The sequence below is a fragment of the Hordeum vulgare genome, chromosome 6H (genome assembly GCF_904849725.1).
Source record: "Hordeum vulgare subsp. vulgare chromosome 6H, MorexV3_pseudomolecules_assembly, whole genome shotgun sequence".
NCBI classification, from domain to species: domain Eukaryota; kingdom Viridiplantae; phylum Streptophyta; class Magnoliopsida; order Poales; family Poaceae; genus Hordeum; species Hordeum vulgare.
Window position 1 is genome coordinate 47,494,687 of NC_058523.1, and position 14,850 is coordinate 47,509,536.

Here is a 14,850-nt window from a genome sequence, read left to right on the forward strand (position 1 = left end):
CCGCCGCCTAGAGTTGGCAGAGATTCGGCCGGCGCGCAGGCGCACTTTTTCTAAACAGAAAAGCAAGCATATCGGATACAACAGTGTCAGATAACGTGTTTACGGAAGTTCACGGCGGCCCCACCCAATCAGCCGAGCCGAGGTGACCTGACCCTACCCGAGCCAAGTGGCCACCACCCAGCATCCCACCACCACCACCATCCCATCCCTCCCTCCATTTTCTTAATAAACAACAAAGCCGGATAACGCATCCATCCATCGATCGATAACCCCAACGGATTAACAAGCCGCAGCAGCAAGCAGACAAAGACAAACGCCCCCGACCCCGCCTCTCGCTCCTGCCGTCGCCCTCACCACCGTGATCCGATCATACACGCGCGCGCGCGCGCGCAGCCCCTCGCCCCGCCCGGCCTCGACGTCGTCCGCGCCTCCCTTCCCGCCGGCAGGCCCGAGGTACGCCAGGGCCGCGGCGCGAGGCTGCCACCGCTCTCGCTCGGCTCGCGCGGCCGCTCGCCGGCGGGCGGCGGGGTTGACTGATTCGTTTCTCGCCGCTGCTCCGCGCTCTTCTCGCCTGCTCCTGGAATCGGCCTGCTGGTTAATTCGTTTTATTTTATTGGGCTGGTGTCGCAGGAAAGGCGTGGAGCAGAGCGGAGCGGAGCTAGGCTAGCTAGGGCAGGAGGCGGCATGTCCGGGGGAGAGGAAGGAGAAGGGCGCAAGGTGTCTCGCGAGGACATACAGCTCGTGAGCCCCCACACCCCCCATCGTCCCTCCTGGCCTTCGATTTTCCTCTTCGCATGAGTATTCTCTAGCTGCACTGAATCCGAACAGGCTCTGTTTCTTTTTTTAATCAATTTATTTCTGGAAAAGGTCTTTTAGGTTCCGCCGCACTTGCAGAGTTACAGGCCAGGCTGATTAGAAGTGCTTGTCGTTGCAGTTTTATTTCTCCTTCTTTTCGGTGTATTTGATTCTGATTAGTTTTGGCCCTTGAGAATGTAAGGCAATGGCTGTGTTGAGGCAAGGTACAGGTGAGGGTCATAAATAGGTATATGAAGGATGGAGGGGGAATATGTGGCCCCCATTGCAACCAACCAAACTGAAATGCAAACTAGGAAATTTCTTACACGAATCATGTTATCTAGTTGGTCGTTCAACTACAACTAGTCAAATTTGTGCGTGATTATATCCTTCTTCTCAAGTCCTAATCACAGTACATTTTTTTTGGGGGAACCTGATCACAGTACATCAATGTGAAGCATGCGATTTTCTTCAGAATCCAAAATTCATTGCACAGGATTGTGCTACTAACAGGGTTCTGTTTCCCTCCAAAGACATTAAGTTTGAAGCAAGATGTTAACTTGTCAACACCCTAATAAAATGTGTCTGATGTCATTTCCAAATAGGATTGTGCTACTAACAGCAATGTCGTATTTCCGTTTTTATTTTTTTTCTGGTTATGATAAAATGTATTTGATGTCATTTCCTACCTTGGGGTTGGCTCTTTAGTTACTGCCATTTCCACAGACCTATATCTGCCTTGTTATGTTTCTCCTATGTGTCTGAGTCTGTTTATCACATTTGTATGCACGGTCAATTGTGGTTACTGTATACGGTATGTGTTTGTTTGACATAAAGTTGTGACTGGAATTTCTTTGCATATAGATAAGATTCTTTGTTAGTTCTTTTGTGCATGCATATTTCCTTGAAGCAATGAGTTCTCATGCAGAAACTACTTTACAGGTCCAGAATCTCATCGAACGTTGTCTTCAGCTTTACATGAACCAGAAAGAAGTGGTTGGAACTCTATCTTTCCAGGCGAAAATAGAACCCAGCTTTACTGAACTCGGTAATAATTTGATCTCATCGACTCCCCCCCCCCCCCCCCCCCCCCACACACACACACAAAAGATTGAAAGCACAGTTTTGTATTGTATTTGAATGCTGTATGTATATATTATGTAATCCTAGCTTTCTTGCCTTGATGCTGTCAACTTGTTAGTCTTTTTCCTTGTTTTGACTACCTTGTAACAGAATGAAAACATTACCAGCTCTATGTTTTTGTTAATATAATTGCAGAATGCAATGTCTTCATGATCTCTGCAATTTCCCCACCCTTGAATAAAGTATAGCAACTTGAGCAAAATGTGCATTTTCTGTAAAATAGAAATAAAAAAATCACACCGTGACTCCGTGAGGCTCTCTCACAGATACCTAAAATTAATGACAGAGCCACATAGGGGACTTTCATGCGTCAAAGTAAACAGCCTTATGTTTTGAATTTAATGCCATTTCATTACAATTTAACATGATGAATGAATCCCAGCTATTAGCTTATGATGAAAGGAATATTTGTCTTTCTAACAGAATTTTGGAGAACATAATTATTCTTTTCTGACATTGAGAATATAATGATTCTATTTTTGTTCATAAACAATTGAATCCCCATTTGGTGTCTTTACTGGTAAATGTATGGATGATTTGGCCCTCTCTTTCTCATCCTTATTTCCTCCAGTCTGGCAGAAACTTGAAGAAGAGAACCCTGAGTTTTTTAAGGCATATTATGTGAGGTTGATGCTTAAGAATCAAATATTGGTATTCAACAAGCTCCTTGCGCATCAGGGTCGTCTTATGAATAAAGATCCTTCTGGAGCACTTTCTGTTACCCCCACTGCTCCTAATGGCTCTGACTCGAGCACATGTAAGTTTTTTTTTCTTTCTTTCTGGTAGCTATTATACAGCTAAGTTAAACTGGGAGTCCACTTGCTATCTCCTAAATTTTTCCAGTGGCAGTGCAGTTAGATTAATATGCACTCCCTCCGTAAAGAAATATAAGATCGTTTAAATCACTATATTAGTGATCTAAATGATCTTATATTTCTTCACAGAGGGAGTAATATGTTGCCCATACAGAGCCAATGCAAACTCATTTGTATGGTAGTTATCTCATATCCAGTGATAGTATGATAAAGATTCCTTTTGTTCATTCATTGCGGATCAATATCACTATCTCTGGTTTTTGCAAGTCTTGGTTCTTGATTTATGTATTAGTAGCTAGCTTTTAATTTTAGCTACATCACAACCCTATTTTATTATGCTCTAATCCAGTCTCTTTTTTTTACCTTCTCAGTGAACCAAAATACATGTTTTTTACAAGACACTACTAGCACTGCAATTCCAGATAGCTTTCTACACAATGGAAGTTCTAGTGGTGTAATAAATGGTGCTCCTGCTACTGAGCAGTTTATCTATGGTGGTAAAGTTGTCCATGGTCTTCCTAGTGGTATGGATGCTTCAGTTAGTCTACTGTCAGCACATAATTCGACTGGTGGACAGTTTAATGGAGATAATGGTACAACAATAAAGGCGGAGTCTAGCTATTCGAGTAATCCTGAATTTGCATTCTGCAACGAGAACACTTACCTAGAGCCTTGCCAATCAATTGGGGATGCCTCTGGTGGGTCCTTTAGTAGCTCTGAACTGAATGGGCAACCACTTGGTGATCCAATTCTTGACATGGATACATCATCATATGGTTTCTTGAGCCAGATTCCTCGCAATTTCAGTTTCTCAGATTTAACAGAGGATTTCAGTCATAGTACAGGTACTTCTGATTGACATTTCTGATATTTATTTCTCTCTGTTTGCTTTCTTAAGTTCTGCTGTTACAATACTGTCATTGTGTATTTTTAATATCTTTTTGTTTGGCTTCTCTGCAGAAATATTAGAAAATTATGGCAGGTCCCCTTTCATCCCTTCTGAGACGAACAACTTCTCAGAGTCTACTGCTGGAGGACATACAGGTTAAACATCCTCCTTCCGTCCACATTCCTTGTTTTCATGCTCACCCACCCTAAATAAGGCAACAAGACAAGCGAGTATTCACTTTGAATTACAGCACTATGCATTGATGCAATGTTAGATCTAGCTAATGGTTCTGTTGCTATTGTCAGAAATAGGAAATATACGGCTAGATTCCATATCTGAGGCTGTTAGTTATGAAGATTTTGGAAGTGATTAATCAGCTTTTGATCATACTGCCTGAGGTAATTTCGTGACCAGAAATAGGTTTTAACAATTATAGGTAAAAATTAACAAATAGATAGATTTTCTTATTTTCATTTAATTTCTTGGTCTTCATGTGGACTTGATTGGCTGGGGTTGTGGCATAGGTGGTTAACTTACAACTGACCTAGTTTCCCTTGACTAAGCTGAAATCTGTACTGGCACATTCAATGGATATCTTCTTCAGTAAGGAGAGGGTTGAGTTATTGGCTTAAGAATTAATCTTCGTAGAGAGAATAGAGAGAGTATAGCATGTTTGCCTTACACTTTACTTGCACCATGAGATTTTTAACCACTGTGTCCTGCCGTGTTTCGTGTAAAGCTCAAGAAAATTGTAGCTGAATGTGAGTCCACTACACCATTAGTCACTACACGGGCTTGGTAGTTACTCCTCCCTCCGTTCACAAATATAAACTGTTCTAGCTTTTTTCTGAATCGGATGTATAGGCACATTTTAGTGTGTTTGGTTTTGTTCACTCATTTCGGTCCGTATGTAGTCCATATTGAAATATCCAAAACATCTTATATTTGTGACACTTATTTTGGGACGGAAGTAGTACATTGGAACAAAAGAAAATAGCACATGGCCTTTATATTAGAACTGTGAAAACTGAATGATATGACTAGTATCAGTAGTAAATAGCATGCTCCTAACTTGCGAACCTTTAGATTGCCATGTTTTCTGAATGGAGGTAGTATTTCTTAATTTGGGACAAAAGAATATCATCATCTTTTGTGGACATGATAGTGGTGTGTGGTGTGTGGCAATGCTCTGTCCGGAAGGTGAATCCGTTGTTTGAACTTGTTTATTTTTAACATAACCCAGCTGGCTAGCAAAGTGTTTACCTTTAGCTGATACCGTTTTAAGTTGACCAAGATCTTCACTGTTCTAACATGTTTCGTCCTCCGTTATATGTGTGCAGTTTGAGCAGCGATGCGCCATCTGTACAGAGTCCTTTGGACAGGCAAACCTCTATAATCATTTGTGGTGAACACAGCTAATTCGCGGAAACTGTTCATTGTTGGACTTGGGTCCTGTGCCGTAGTAGAAAGATGCAAGAAATCTAGTATCTATGTTCATGTATCCTTGCTGATGGTATTGTAGAAGCCTTGTGTAGCTGTTTCAGTTACTCGAGATAGCATTAGGTTTGGTTGGAGCTCTGTACCATGGTTGAGTTATCATCTGTGACAATCTTGTATAAAGAGTATTCTTACTGACGCACTTGTCATGGTTAGTACTTGTCCAATGTCATGTTCCACTTCCATTCAAACTGAAGATTATTAGTCGCCTCTTTTTAAGGTTGGTAATATTTTTTTATGGTTTTGCTATCCGAATTGAGGAACTGCTGTTATGATAATTGCGATTAAAATTTCCCCTCTCAATCTATGAAATCTGCTTGCAAAATTATCATCAAAGCATCCGACAATAGAGAGATTCTGCTAGTTTTGAGTCCAGAGAGGTTAAAGAATAAGTGGTTGAGCCGATCTTACAAAAAGAGCCCGAGCCGAAAGTGCTATTGTGAGCTCGAGCTCACATGATCTTGGATGAACTGCAAAATCTGAAAAAACAGTAAAGCATAAAAAAGTTATTTTTTTTCCGTCAACAAATATTGATTATTTTTCTATACACATGCAAATTTTTGAGCTCAGTTGAGCCCGAGCTCACAATAGCACTTTTGGCTCTAGACATGGAGTATGTGAGCTGGAGCTTACATGAACAGTAAAATCTAAGTAAATATGTAGTAAAAATTTCACAAATATCTGATTTTTTGGAAATAAACATTGATTTTTTTCTACACACGTGCATTTTTTCATGATGAAATCACATTTGTGGGGGTGTGGTAAAGAAATCGATGCTCCAAATAGAATGCTTTTGGAACATCAATTTTGTTTATTTTTTGTCCAAACAGAGCTCACTATGATAGTCACATAGCTCTACGACATGTCATGTCTAGTCATCACTAGCGAGTGTTATACAACTCGAAAGTAATTTAATTTCTAAACATCCTGTTAATTACTACTCCACTTCCCCAATCCATAATATAAGGGCATTTTTGTGGGAGGGAGGGAGTAGGATCGATCCTTTTTTTGTCTTTAATATTACGAGTATGATTTTAGATGAGGCGGGTTGTTTGGTGCATCTAATACCTTTAAATGAAACTATATTGTTTAAAGATTTTAAGTTGGTCTTATACGAATCTGAATCAAAGGGTATGCACGATTTTCCAAAGAAAGTTGATTGGCATGTTAAGCTAATAACATCTCACTCAACACAAGCTATATATGACGATGTTATGATGACATATTATGGTAAAATTTATGTGACATGTTCGTCACGCAATATTGTCTTTATTATTGTTAGACATCGATTTAGATTTTATCCATTGTAGTGCATGAATAACATACACATGTAAATCTCATTTTGTCGGTGTCAGCAAAATAAAAATAGTCTGTGATTTGTGGTCAGCTCTGTTAGTTCTCCAAAATTTATGTTTGGTTCGTTTAACTCGGTGCACAACACTCACAATTCATTTCCCCCCAAAAAAACTCCCAATTCGTGGCCTGCCCCATTTTACCAACCAAAACCTGGTACTCCTCAATTTTCGCGGATAGACTACTCCACAATCTTGTTTGGGGTACAAGTGAATCGCGTCCATCATATTATTTCCATTGATTGAGTCCATCTTGTAACGATCTCGTACGAGCGCCAGGCAGCGCCGGCCGGCCATGGCGGTGTACGGGACCACCTCCATGTCAGGACCTAGCGTATATATGAAGATTAACAGTGTCAATCTACACTTTCAGTTAAGTTTGAATTAAGAGGAAAAGCGCGCCAGGAAACCATGGCCCTCCATCGGTGATCCAACATCCCACACTCGCTTGTACCACTTCGCGGAGTTATGTTGGGGGCGATGCTGTTGATCACCGATCCGACGATCCGACGCCCCGTGTGGGCGCTCATGTCGTTGTTTACTTTCTGGCAAAGACTACAATGTCCCAACACTTGTTCTGTTTTTTCCTTTCTCATTTTCTTTTCACTTTGTAAGGCTATATAAGCTACCCTCGAGAGACTTGGAGACCATGGAACCATTTCCTAGGGTTTCCCCCTTCTGCCGCCAGTGGTCCTGGTTGGCTATTTTCCCTTATAACTTGCTAGAATAACATAAACTTTCCTCTAAAATTGTGATAATAAAGCTAGTTTGAGTGTTGTTCTTTGAATTTCGTCCGTCAGTACAACCTCGGGGTCTGACAATCGGTAATCAAAGCCATGTTTAGTCCTTGGAGGCGATTGGATCTCGACGCTGAGGGGAGTTAGAGGTGCTGTAAAATCCTTCCCCTCCCTCCCTAATCCCAGCAACAGTGTTCTTCTAGGAGGCGCATGCGGCAGTGATTCATTCGATACAGGTTTGGGAACAGAGTGTGGTTGCTAAAACTCATTGTTTTGGTCGGTAAAATCCCACCCTCCCTCCCGAATCCGGTGTACGTGGGTGGCGGGCGCAGGCGGCGGCGTAGCACAGCGGTAGAATCAGCTTTGACAATATCAGGTTGCAACAGAACCGTGGTAAAATTCCTCTCTTGTTGAGCTGATTTCTTCGGTTGAGCAGTGTGTGGCTCTCTGCGAGTGCATAAACCCTCTCGGCCCGTTTCTAGCAACGACATGGGTGGCCCTCAAAGTTCTTGCAGTGGATGGCATGAATTATTGGATTCCAGGGAACATGTCACGACTAATTTTCCGTCAGTTCAGAAAACCTTGGGTGATCTACATATTTATCTGTCCACCCCTATAGTGGCCTCCCTATCCAAGCTCCGCACCACCATCAATGGCACAATCGACCAACCAACCTGCACCCACACCTCGAATTTGAAATACATAGCAATGCAATTTTGTTAGAACCTCTATGGTACTAGTAAATGTGTATGTGCAATGCATGTTGATATAATGTATAAAACTAATATTACACATTGAAAGGACGTGAATGTCGCTTAGAGGGGGTGAATAGACGCTTTAAAATAATTACTGTTTAGGCTTGAACAAATGCAGAATAAAACTAACGTTTAATTAGTCAAGCACAAAACCTAAAACAACCAGGCTCACCTATGTATACTAATAACTTATGTTAAGCAAGATAAACAACTAAGTGATAGCAAGATATCTAACAAGAAACAATATGGCTATCACAAAGTAAAGTGCATAAATAAAGGACTTGTGTAAGATATAACCGAGGCACGCAGAGAAGACGATGTATCCCGAAGTTCACACCCTTGCGGATGCTAATATCTGTTTGGAGCGGTGTGGAGGCACAATGTTCCACAAGAAGCCACTAGGGCCACCGTAATATCCTCACGCCCTCGTACAATGCAAGATGACGTGATTCCACTAAGGGACCCTTGAGGGTAGTCACCGAATCCGTACAAACAAGGTTGGGGCAATCTCCACAACTTAATTGGAGGCTCCCAACAACACCACAAAGCTTCGCTACAATGGATTGTGGCTTCGAGGTGATCTAAAATACTCGGGGCAATCTCCACAACCTAATTGGAGACCCTGACGATTGCCCGGAGCTTTACACCACAATGATTGAGCTCCGAGGCACCACCAAGATTCTAGGATGCCAAAGCACCGAAGAAGAACAAGCTCTAGGGTACCAAGCACCCAAGAGTAATAAGCTTCTCAAATTTTCACTTCCACGTATCACCGTGGAGAACTCAAACCGATGCAACTAATGCAATGGCAATAGCACACGAAATGGTCAAGTCCCTCACACTCAAATCCCTACACAACAACAAAAGTTATGGGGGGATATGAGAGGAAGAACAAGGAGCTCACAAAGAACTCCAAGATCAAGATCCAAGGGTGAAAGGACGTGGATGTCGCCTAGAGGGGGGGGGGTGAATAGGCACTTTAAAATAATTATGGTTTAGGCTTGAACAAATGCGGAATAAAACTAACATTTAATTTGTCGATCACAAAACCTAAAACAACTAGGATCACCTATGTGCACCAACAACTTATGCTATGCAAGATAAAAAACTAAGTGATAGCAAGATATATAACAAGAAACAATATGGCTATCACAAAGTAAAGTGCATAAGTAAAGGGTTCGGGTAAGAGATAACCGAGGCACGCGGAGACGATGATGTATCCCCAAGTTCACACCCTTACGTATGCTAATCTCCATTTGGAGTAGTGTGGAGGCACAATGCTCCCCAAGATGCCACTAAGGCCACCGTAATATCCTCACGCCCTCGCACAATGCAAGATGTCGTGATTCCACTAAGGTCCCTTGAGGGAGGTCATCGAACCCGTACAAACAAGGTTGGGGCGATCTCCACAACTTAATTAGAGGCTCCCAACAACACCACGAAGCTTCACCACAATGACATATGGCTTCCAGGTGACCACAAATGCTCGGGGCAATCTCCACAACTTAATTGGAGACACCGACGCTTGCTCAGAGATTTACACCACAATGATTGAGCTCCAAGGCACCACCAAGCTTCTAGGATGCCAAAGCATCCACGAAGAACAATCTCTAGGGTACCAAGTACCAAAGGGTAATGAGCTTCTCAACTTTTCACTTCCACGTATCACCGTCGAGAATTCAAACCGATGCAACTAATGCAATGGCCAGAACACACGAAGTTGTCAAGTCCCTCACACTCAAATGCCTCCACAACAACAAAAGCTATGGAGGAATATGAGAGGAAGAACAAGGAGCTCACAAAGAACTCCAAGATCAAGATCCAAGGGGTTCCCCTCACATAGAGGAGAAAGTGATTGGTAGAAATGTGGATCTAGATCTCCTCTCTTTTTCCCCTCAAGAACTAGCAAGAACCATTGGAGGGATTGAGAATTAGGAAGATCGAAGACGTTCAACAATGGGGAGAGAACAGAGCTCAACGGATAAAAACCCACTAGGGAAGAAGACCCCCTTTTATAGGCCTTCCCAATTTGAACCGTTATGCACTCAGTCAGTGCGCAAGCGGTAGTACCACTCAGGGGAGCGGTACTTCCGCTGGAACGGAAGTTTCAAGGAAAACGTGCAAACGGCAAAGATCTCGGGGCGGTAGTGCCACCAGAGCGGTACTACCGTTCGCCCCAGCGGTACTACCGCCCCCCCAGCAGTTCTACTGCTCAAAATGGAAAAATACCCCGCAGATGCCAGAATAAAAATATAAGCGAAAGAGAGGCCAGCAGGGGAGGGCGGCAGTACCATCGGAGCAGTACTACCACTCTGCCCCAACGATACTCCGCTTGAGAGTGAAAGCCTGCCCTGAAGTGCCATAACTTTCGCATACGAGCTCCGAATTGAGCAAACTCAAGCTTGTTGGAAATATTAAGAAGTGGCAGTTAAGAAAAATGCCAATGATATAGAGATGTGAAATCTCTATGAATGAAGAACTGGGATAAAGTCCAACATCGAAAACATCATAGAAGATGCATATGGATTCCGTTTTCGATAAACTCGAGCTTGTCATGAAGATGACCATAAGATCTAATACTCACAAAGAGAAACACCACACAAGAACCAGGAAATATGATGCAAGGCTGCAAATGGTTTGAGCTCTCAACGAACGTTACGGTCAAGCTACTCACTTGAGAGCCCCCCTTGACAGTACGACAATCTATCCTAAAATAGAAAAATCTATCAAGGGCAAACCTATACCTTGCACCTAGTCCACTTGAGCTAGAATATGACGATCTTGACTTCCTCAAGATGGACCACCTTTCCGTTGGAAATATGCCCTAGAGGCAATAATAAATTGGTTATTATTATATTTCCTTGTTCAAGATAATCGTTTATTATCCATGCTAGAATTGTATTGATTGGAAACTCAAATACATGTGTGGATACATAGACAACACACTGTCCCTAGTGAGCCTCTAGTTGACTAGCTCGTTGATCAAATATGGTCAAGGTTTCCTGGCCATAGACAAGTGTTGTCACTTGATAACGGGATCACATCGTTAGGAGAATGAATGATGTGATGGACAAGACAAAAACTATGAACATAGCATATGATCGTGTCAGTTTATTCCTACTGTTTCCTGCATGTCAATGTATCTGTTCCTATGACCATGAGATCATGCAACTCCCGGACACTGGAGGAATACCTTGTGTGTATCAAATGTCGCAACGTAACTCGGTGACTATAAAGGTGCTCTACAGGTATCTCCGAAGGTGTCTGTTGGGTTGGCATGGATCAAGTCTGGGATTTGTCACTCCGTGTGACGGAGAGCTATCTCGGGGCCCACTCGGTAATACAATATCACAATAAGCCTTGCAAGCAATGTGACTAAGGAGTTAGTCACGGGATCTTATATTAAGGAACAAGTAAACAAACTTGCCGGTAACGAGATTGAATTAGGTACGGAGATACCCACGATCAAATCTCGGGCAAGTAACATACCGATGTTCAAAGGGAACTGCATGTGAGATTGATTGAATCCTTGACATCGTGGTTCGACCGATAAAGATCTTCGTAGAATTTGTAGGAACCAATATGGGAATCCATGTCCTGCAATTGTTTATTGACTGTAGAGGTGTCTCGGTCATGTCTGCATAGTTCTTGAACCCGCAGGGTGTGCACACTTAACGTTCGGTAACGTTAGAGTAGTATTGGGATATGTATGTTGGTGAAAGAATGTTGTTCGGAGTCCCGGATGAGATACCGGACGTCATGAGGAGCTCCGGAATGGTCCGGAGGTAAATATTTATATATGGGAAGTCCTATTTTGGCTACCGAAAAAGTTTCGGGTTTTATCGGTATTGTACCGAGAAGCTTCTGGAAGGTTCTGGAGGGTTTCGAAGGAGTCCGGAAGGGTCCCTCCAGCCCCCAGGACGTGCATGGGCTGTAAGGGGGATGTAAGGGGAAGGTACCTCCTAGGTGCCTTGGGGAGGGAGGAAACCTCCCTAGGCCCACGCCCCCTCCTTGGAGGAGGGGCTAGGGCTACGACCCAACCCTCCTCCTAGCCTCATACATATAATGGGGGGGAGGGAGGGGCTGAACACATCAATTCCGACACCTCGGTAGCAGCCCTACCTCTCCCATAACTCCGTTTTCTCATCAGATCGGTTCCGGTAGCGCTTGGCGAAGCCGTGCTGGCACTACCCCACCATCATCTCCACCATGTCGTCGTGCTGGTTGAGATCCCATCTACTTTTCCTCCTCTTTTGCTGGATCAAGAAGGAGGAGACGTCATCGAGCCGTACGTGTGCTGAACGGGGAGGTGTCGTCCGTTCGGCGCTAGATCGGGAAGGATCGTGATGAGATCGCGGGACGGGCTGCGATTTGGATCACGGAGATGTTCCACTACATCAACCGCGTTATATACGCTTCCGCTTAGCGATCTACAAGGGTATGTAGATTCACTCTCCCCTCGATGATCATCACCATGGATAGGTATTGCGTGTGCATAGAAATTTTTTTATTTCCCTTGCAACGTTCGCCAATGATACGTCCATTTTGCATCATGTTTTCATGTTGATATTTATCGCTTCTTGGGCTGTTATTTCACTTCACGGTACAATTCTTATGCCTTTTGTCTCTTATTTTGCAAGGTTTACATGAAGAGGGAGAATGCCGGCAACTGGAATTCTGGCATGAAAGTGGAGCAAAGTTGAGATACTATTCTGCACAACTCCAAATGCCGTAAAAATCAATGAGGATTTTTTTCCAGATTTATCAAAAATACTGGGCCGAAGAAGTGCCATAGGGGCGCCAGGGGGTGGCCACAAGCCTGCATGGCGCGGCCACCCCCCAGGCCACGCCATGGGGGCTTGTGGGCACCCTACTGGCCCACTTGCCCCCTCTTTTGCTATATGGAGGGTTTCGTCCAGGAAAAAAAAAATCAGGGATGAGCTTTTTCGTGGATTCGCCGCCGCCACGAGGCGGAACTTGAGCAGAACCAATCTAGAGCTCCGGCAGGACGATCCTGCTGGGGAAACTTCCCTCCCGGAGGGGGAAATCATCGCCATCGTCATCACCAGCACTCCTCTCATCGGAGGGGACTCATCACCATCAACATCTTCATCAGCACCATCTCATCTCCAAACCCTTGTTCATCACTTGTAACCAATCTCCGTCTTGCGACTCCGATTGGTACTTGTAAGGTTGCTAGTAGTGTTGATTACTCTTTGTAATTGATGCTAGTTGGATTATTTGGTGGAAGAGTTTATGTTCAGATCCTTGATGCTACTCATTACCTCTCTGGTCATGAATATGATTATGCTTTGTGAGTAGTTACTTTTGTTCCTGAGGACATGGGATAAGTCATGCTAATAGTAGTCATGTGAATTTGGTATTCGTTCGGTAATTTGATATGTTGTATGTTGTTTTCCCTCTAGTGGTGTTATGTGAACGTCGACTACATAACACTTCACCATTATTTGGGCCTAGAGGAAGGCATTGGGAAGTAGTAAGTAGATGATGGGTTGCTAGAGTGACAGAAGCTTAAACCCTAGTTTATGCGTTGCTTCGTGAGGGGCTGATTTGGATCCACTAGTTTAATGCTATGGTTAGACTTTGTCTTAATTCTTCTTTCGTAGTTACGGATGCTTGCGAGAGGGGTTAATCATAAGTGGGATGATTTTCCAAGTAAGGGCAGTACCCAAGCGCCGGTCCACCCACATATCAAACCATCAAAGTAACGAACGTGAATCATATGAACATGATGAAAACTAGCATGACAGAAATCCCCGTGTGTCCTCGGGAGCGTTTTTCCTCCTATAAGACTTTGTCCAAGCTTGTACCTTGCTACAGAAGGGATTGGGACACTTTTCTGCACCGTTGCTACTTTTGTTACTTGTTTCTTGTTACGAATCATCTCACCACACAATCATTTGTTACCAACAATTTTAGTGCTTGCAGATATTTCCTTGCTGAAAACCACTTGTCAGATCCTTCTCCTCCTCGTTGGGTTCGACACTCTTACTTATCGAAAGTACTGCGATTGATCCCCTATACTTGTGGGTCATCAAGACTCTTTTCTGGCACCGTTGCCGAGGAGTGAAGCGCCTTTGGTAAGTGGAACTTGGTAAGGAAACATTCATATAGTGTGCTGAAATTTGTTGTCACTTGTCACTATGGATACTAATCCTTTGTGGGGCTTGTTCGGGGTATCTTCACCTTGAACGGAAGCACAAAGAGTTTCTCCTCAACCTGTTGCACCTACTGAAAATATTTGCTTTGAATTTCCTTCGGGTATGCTTGAGAAACTGCTAGCTAATCCTTTTACAGGAGATGGAACATCACATCCAGACTTGCATCTAATCTATGTAGATGAAGTTTGTGGTTTATTTAATCTTGCAGGTTTGCCCGACGATGAGGTCAAGAAGAAGATCTTTCCATTTTCTTTGAAGGATAAGGCGTTGACATGGTATAGGCTATGTGATGATACTGGATCATGGGACTACAATCGGTTGAAATTGGAATTTCATCAAAAGTTTTATCCTATGCATTTAGTACATTGTGATCGGAATTATATTTATAATTTTTGGCCTCGTGACAGAGAAAGCATCGCTCAATCTTGGGGGAGGCTTAAATCAATGTTATATTCATGCCCCAACCATGAGCTCTCCAGAGAAATTATCATTCAGAACTTCTATGCTCGGCTTTCTCATGATGATCGCACCATGCTTGACACTTCTTGTACCGTTTGTTTTATGAAGAGAGATATTGACTTCAAATGGAATTTATTGGAGAGGATTAAATGCAACTCTGAAGATTGGGAGCTTGAAGAAGGTAAGGAGTCAGGTATGCATTTCACTTTTGATTGCGTTAAATCCT

At 43.2% G+C, this 14,850-nt stretch overlaps 1 protein-coding gene across 2 annotated transcripts; it reads left to right on the forward strand.

The window, feature by feature from the left end:
- Positions 1–294: 294 nt before the first annotated feature.
- On the forward strand, positions 295–5,358 carry LOC123403274. 2 transcript variants are annotated; one of them, XM_045097223.1, is made up of 7 exons: positions 295–453; positions 631–741; positions 1,738–1,843; positions 2,510–2,695; positions 3,125–3,598; positions 3,714–3,797; positions 4,983–5,358. In XM_045097223.1, exons 2-7 carry the CDS (start codon positions 685–687, stop codon positions 4,985–4,987), a joined length of 912 nt encoding a protein of 303 aa, XP_044953158.1. In that variant the 5' UTR covers positions 295–453; positions 631–684; the 3' UTR covers positions 4,988–5,358. The 2 variants fall into 2 exon arrangements, with proteins under 2 accessions (XP_044953158.1, XP_044953157.1); XM_045097222.1 differs by lacking the exon at positions 295–453 and adding an exon at positions 3,948–4,040 and having other exon boundaries at positions 539–741.
- Positions 5,359–14,850: the final 9,492 nt, after the last annotated feature.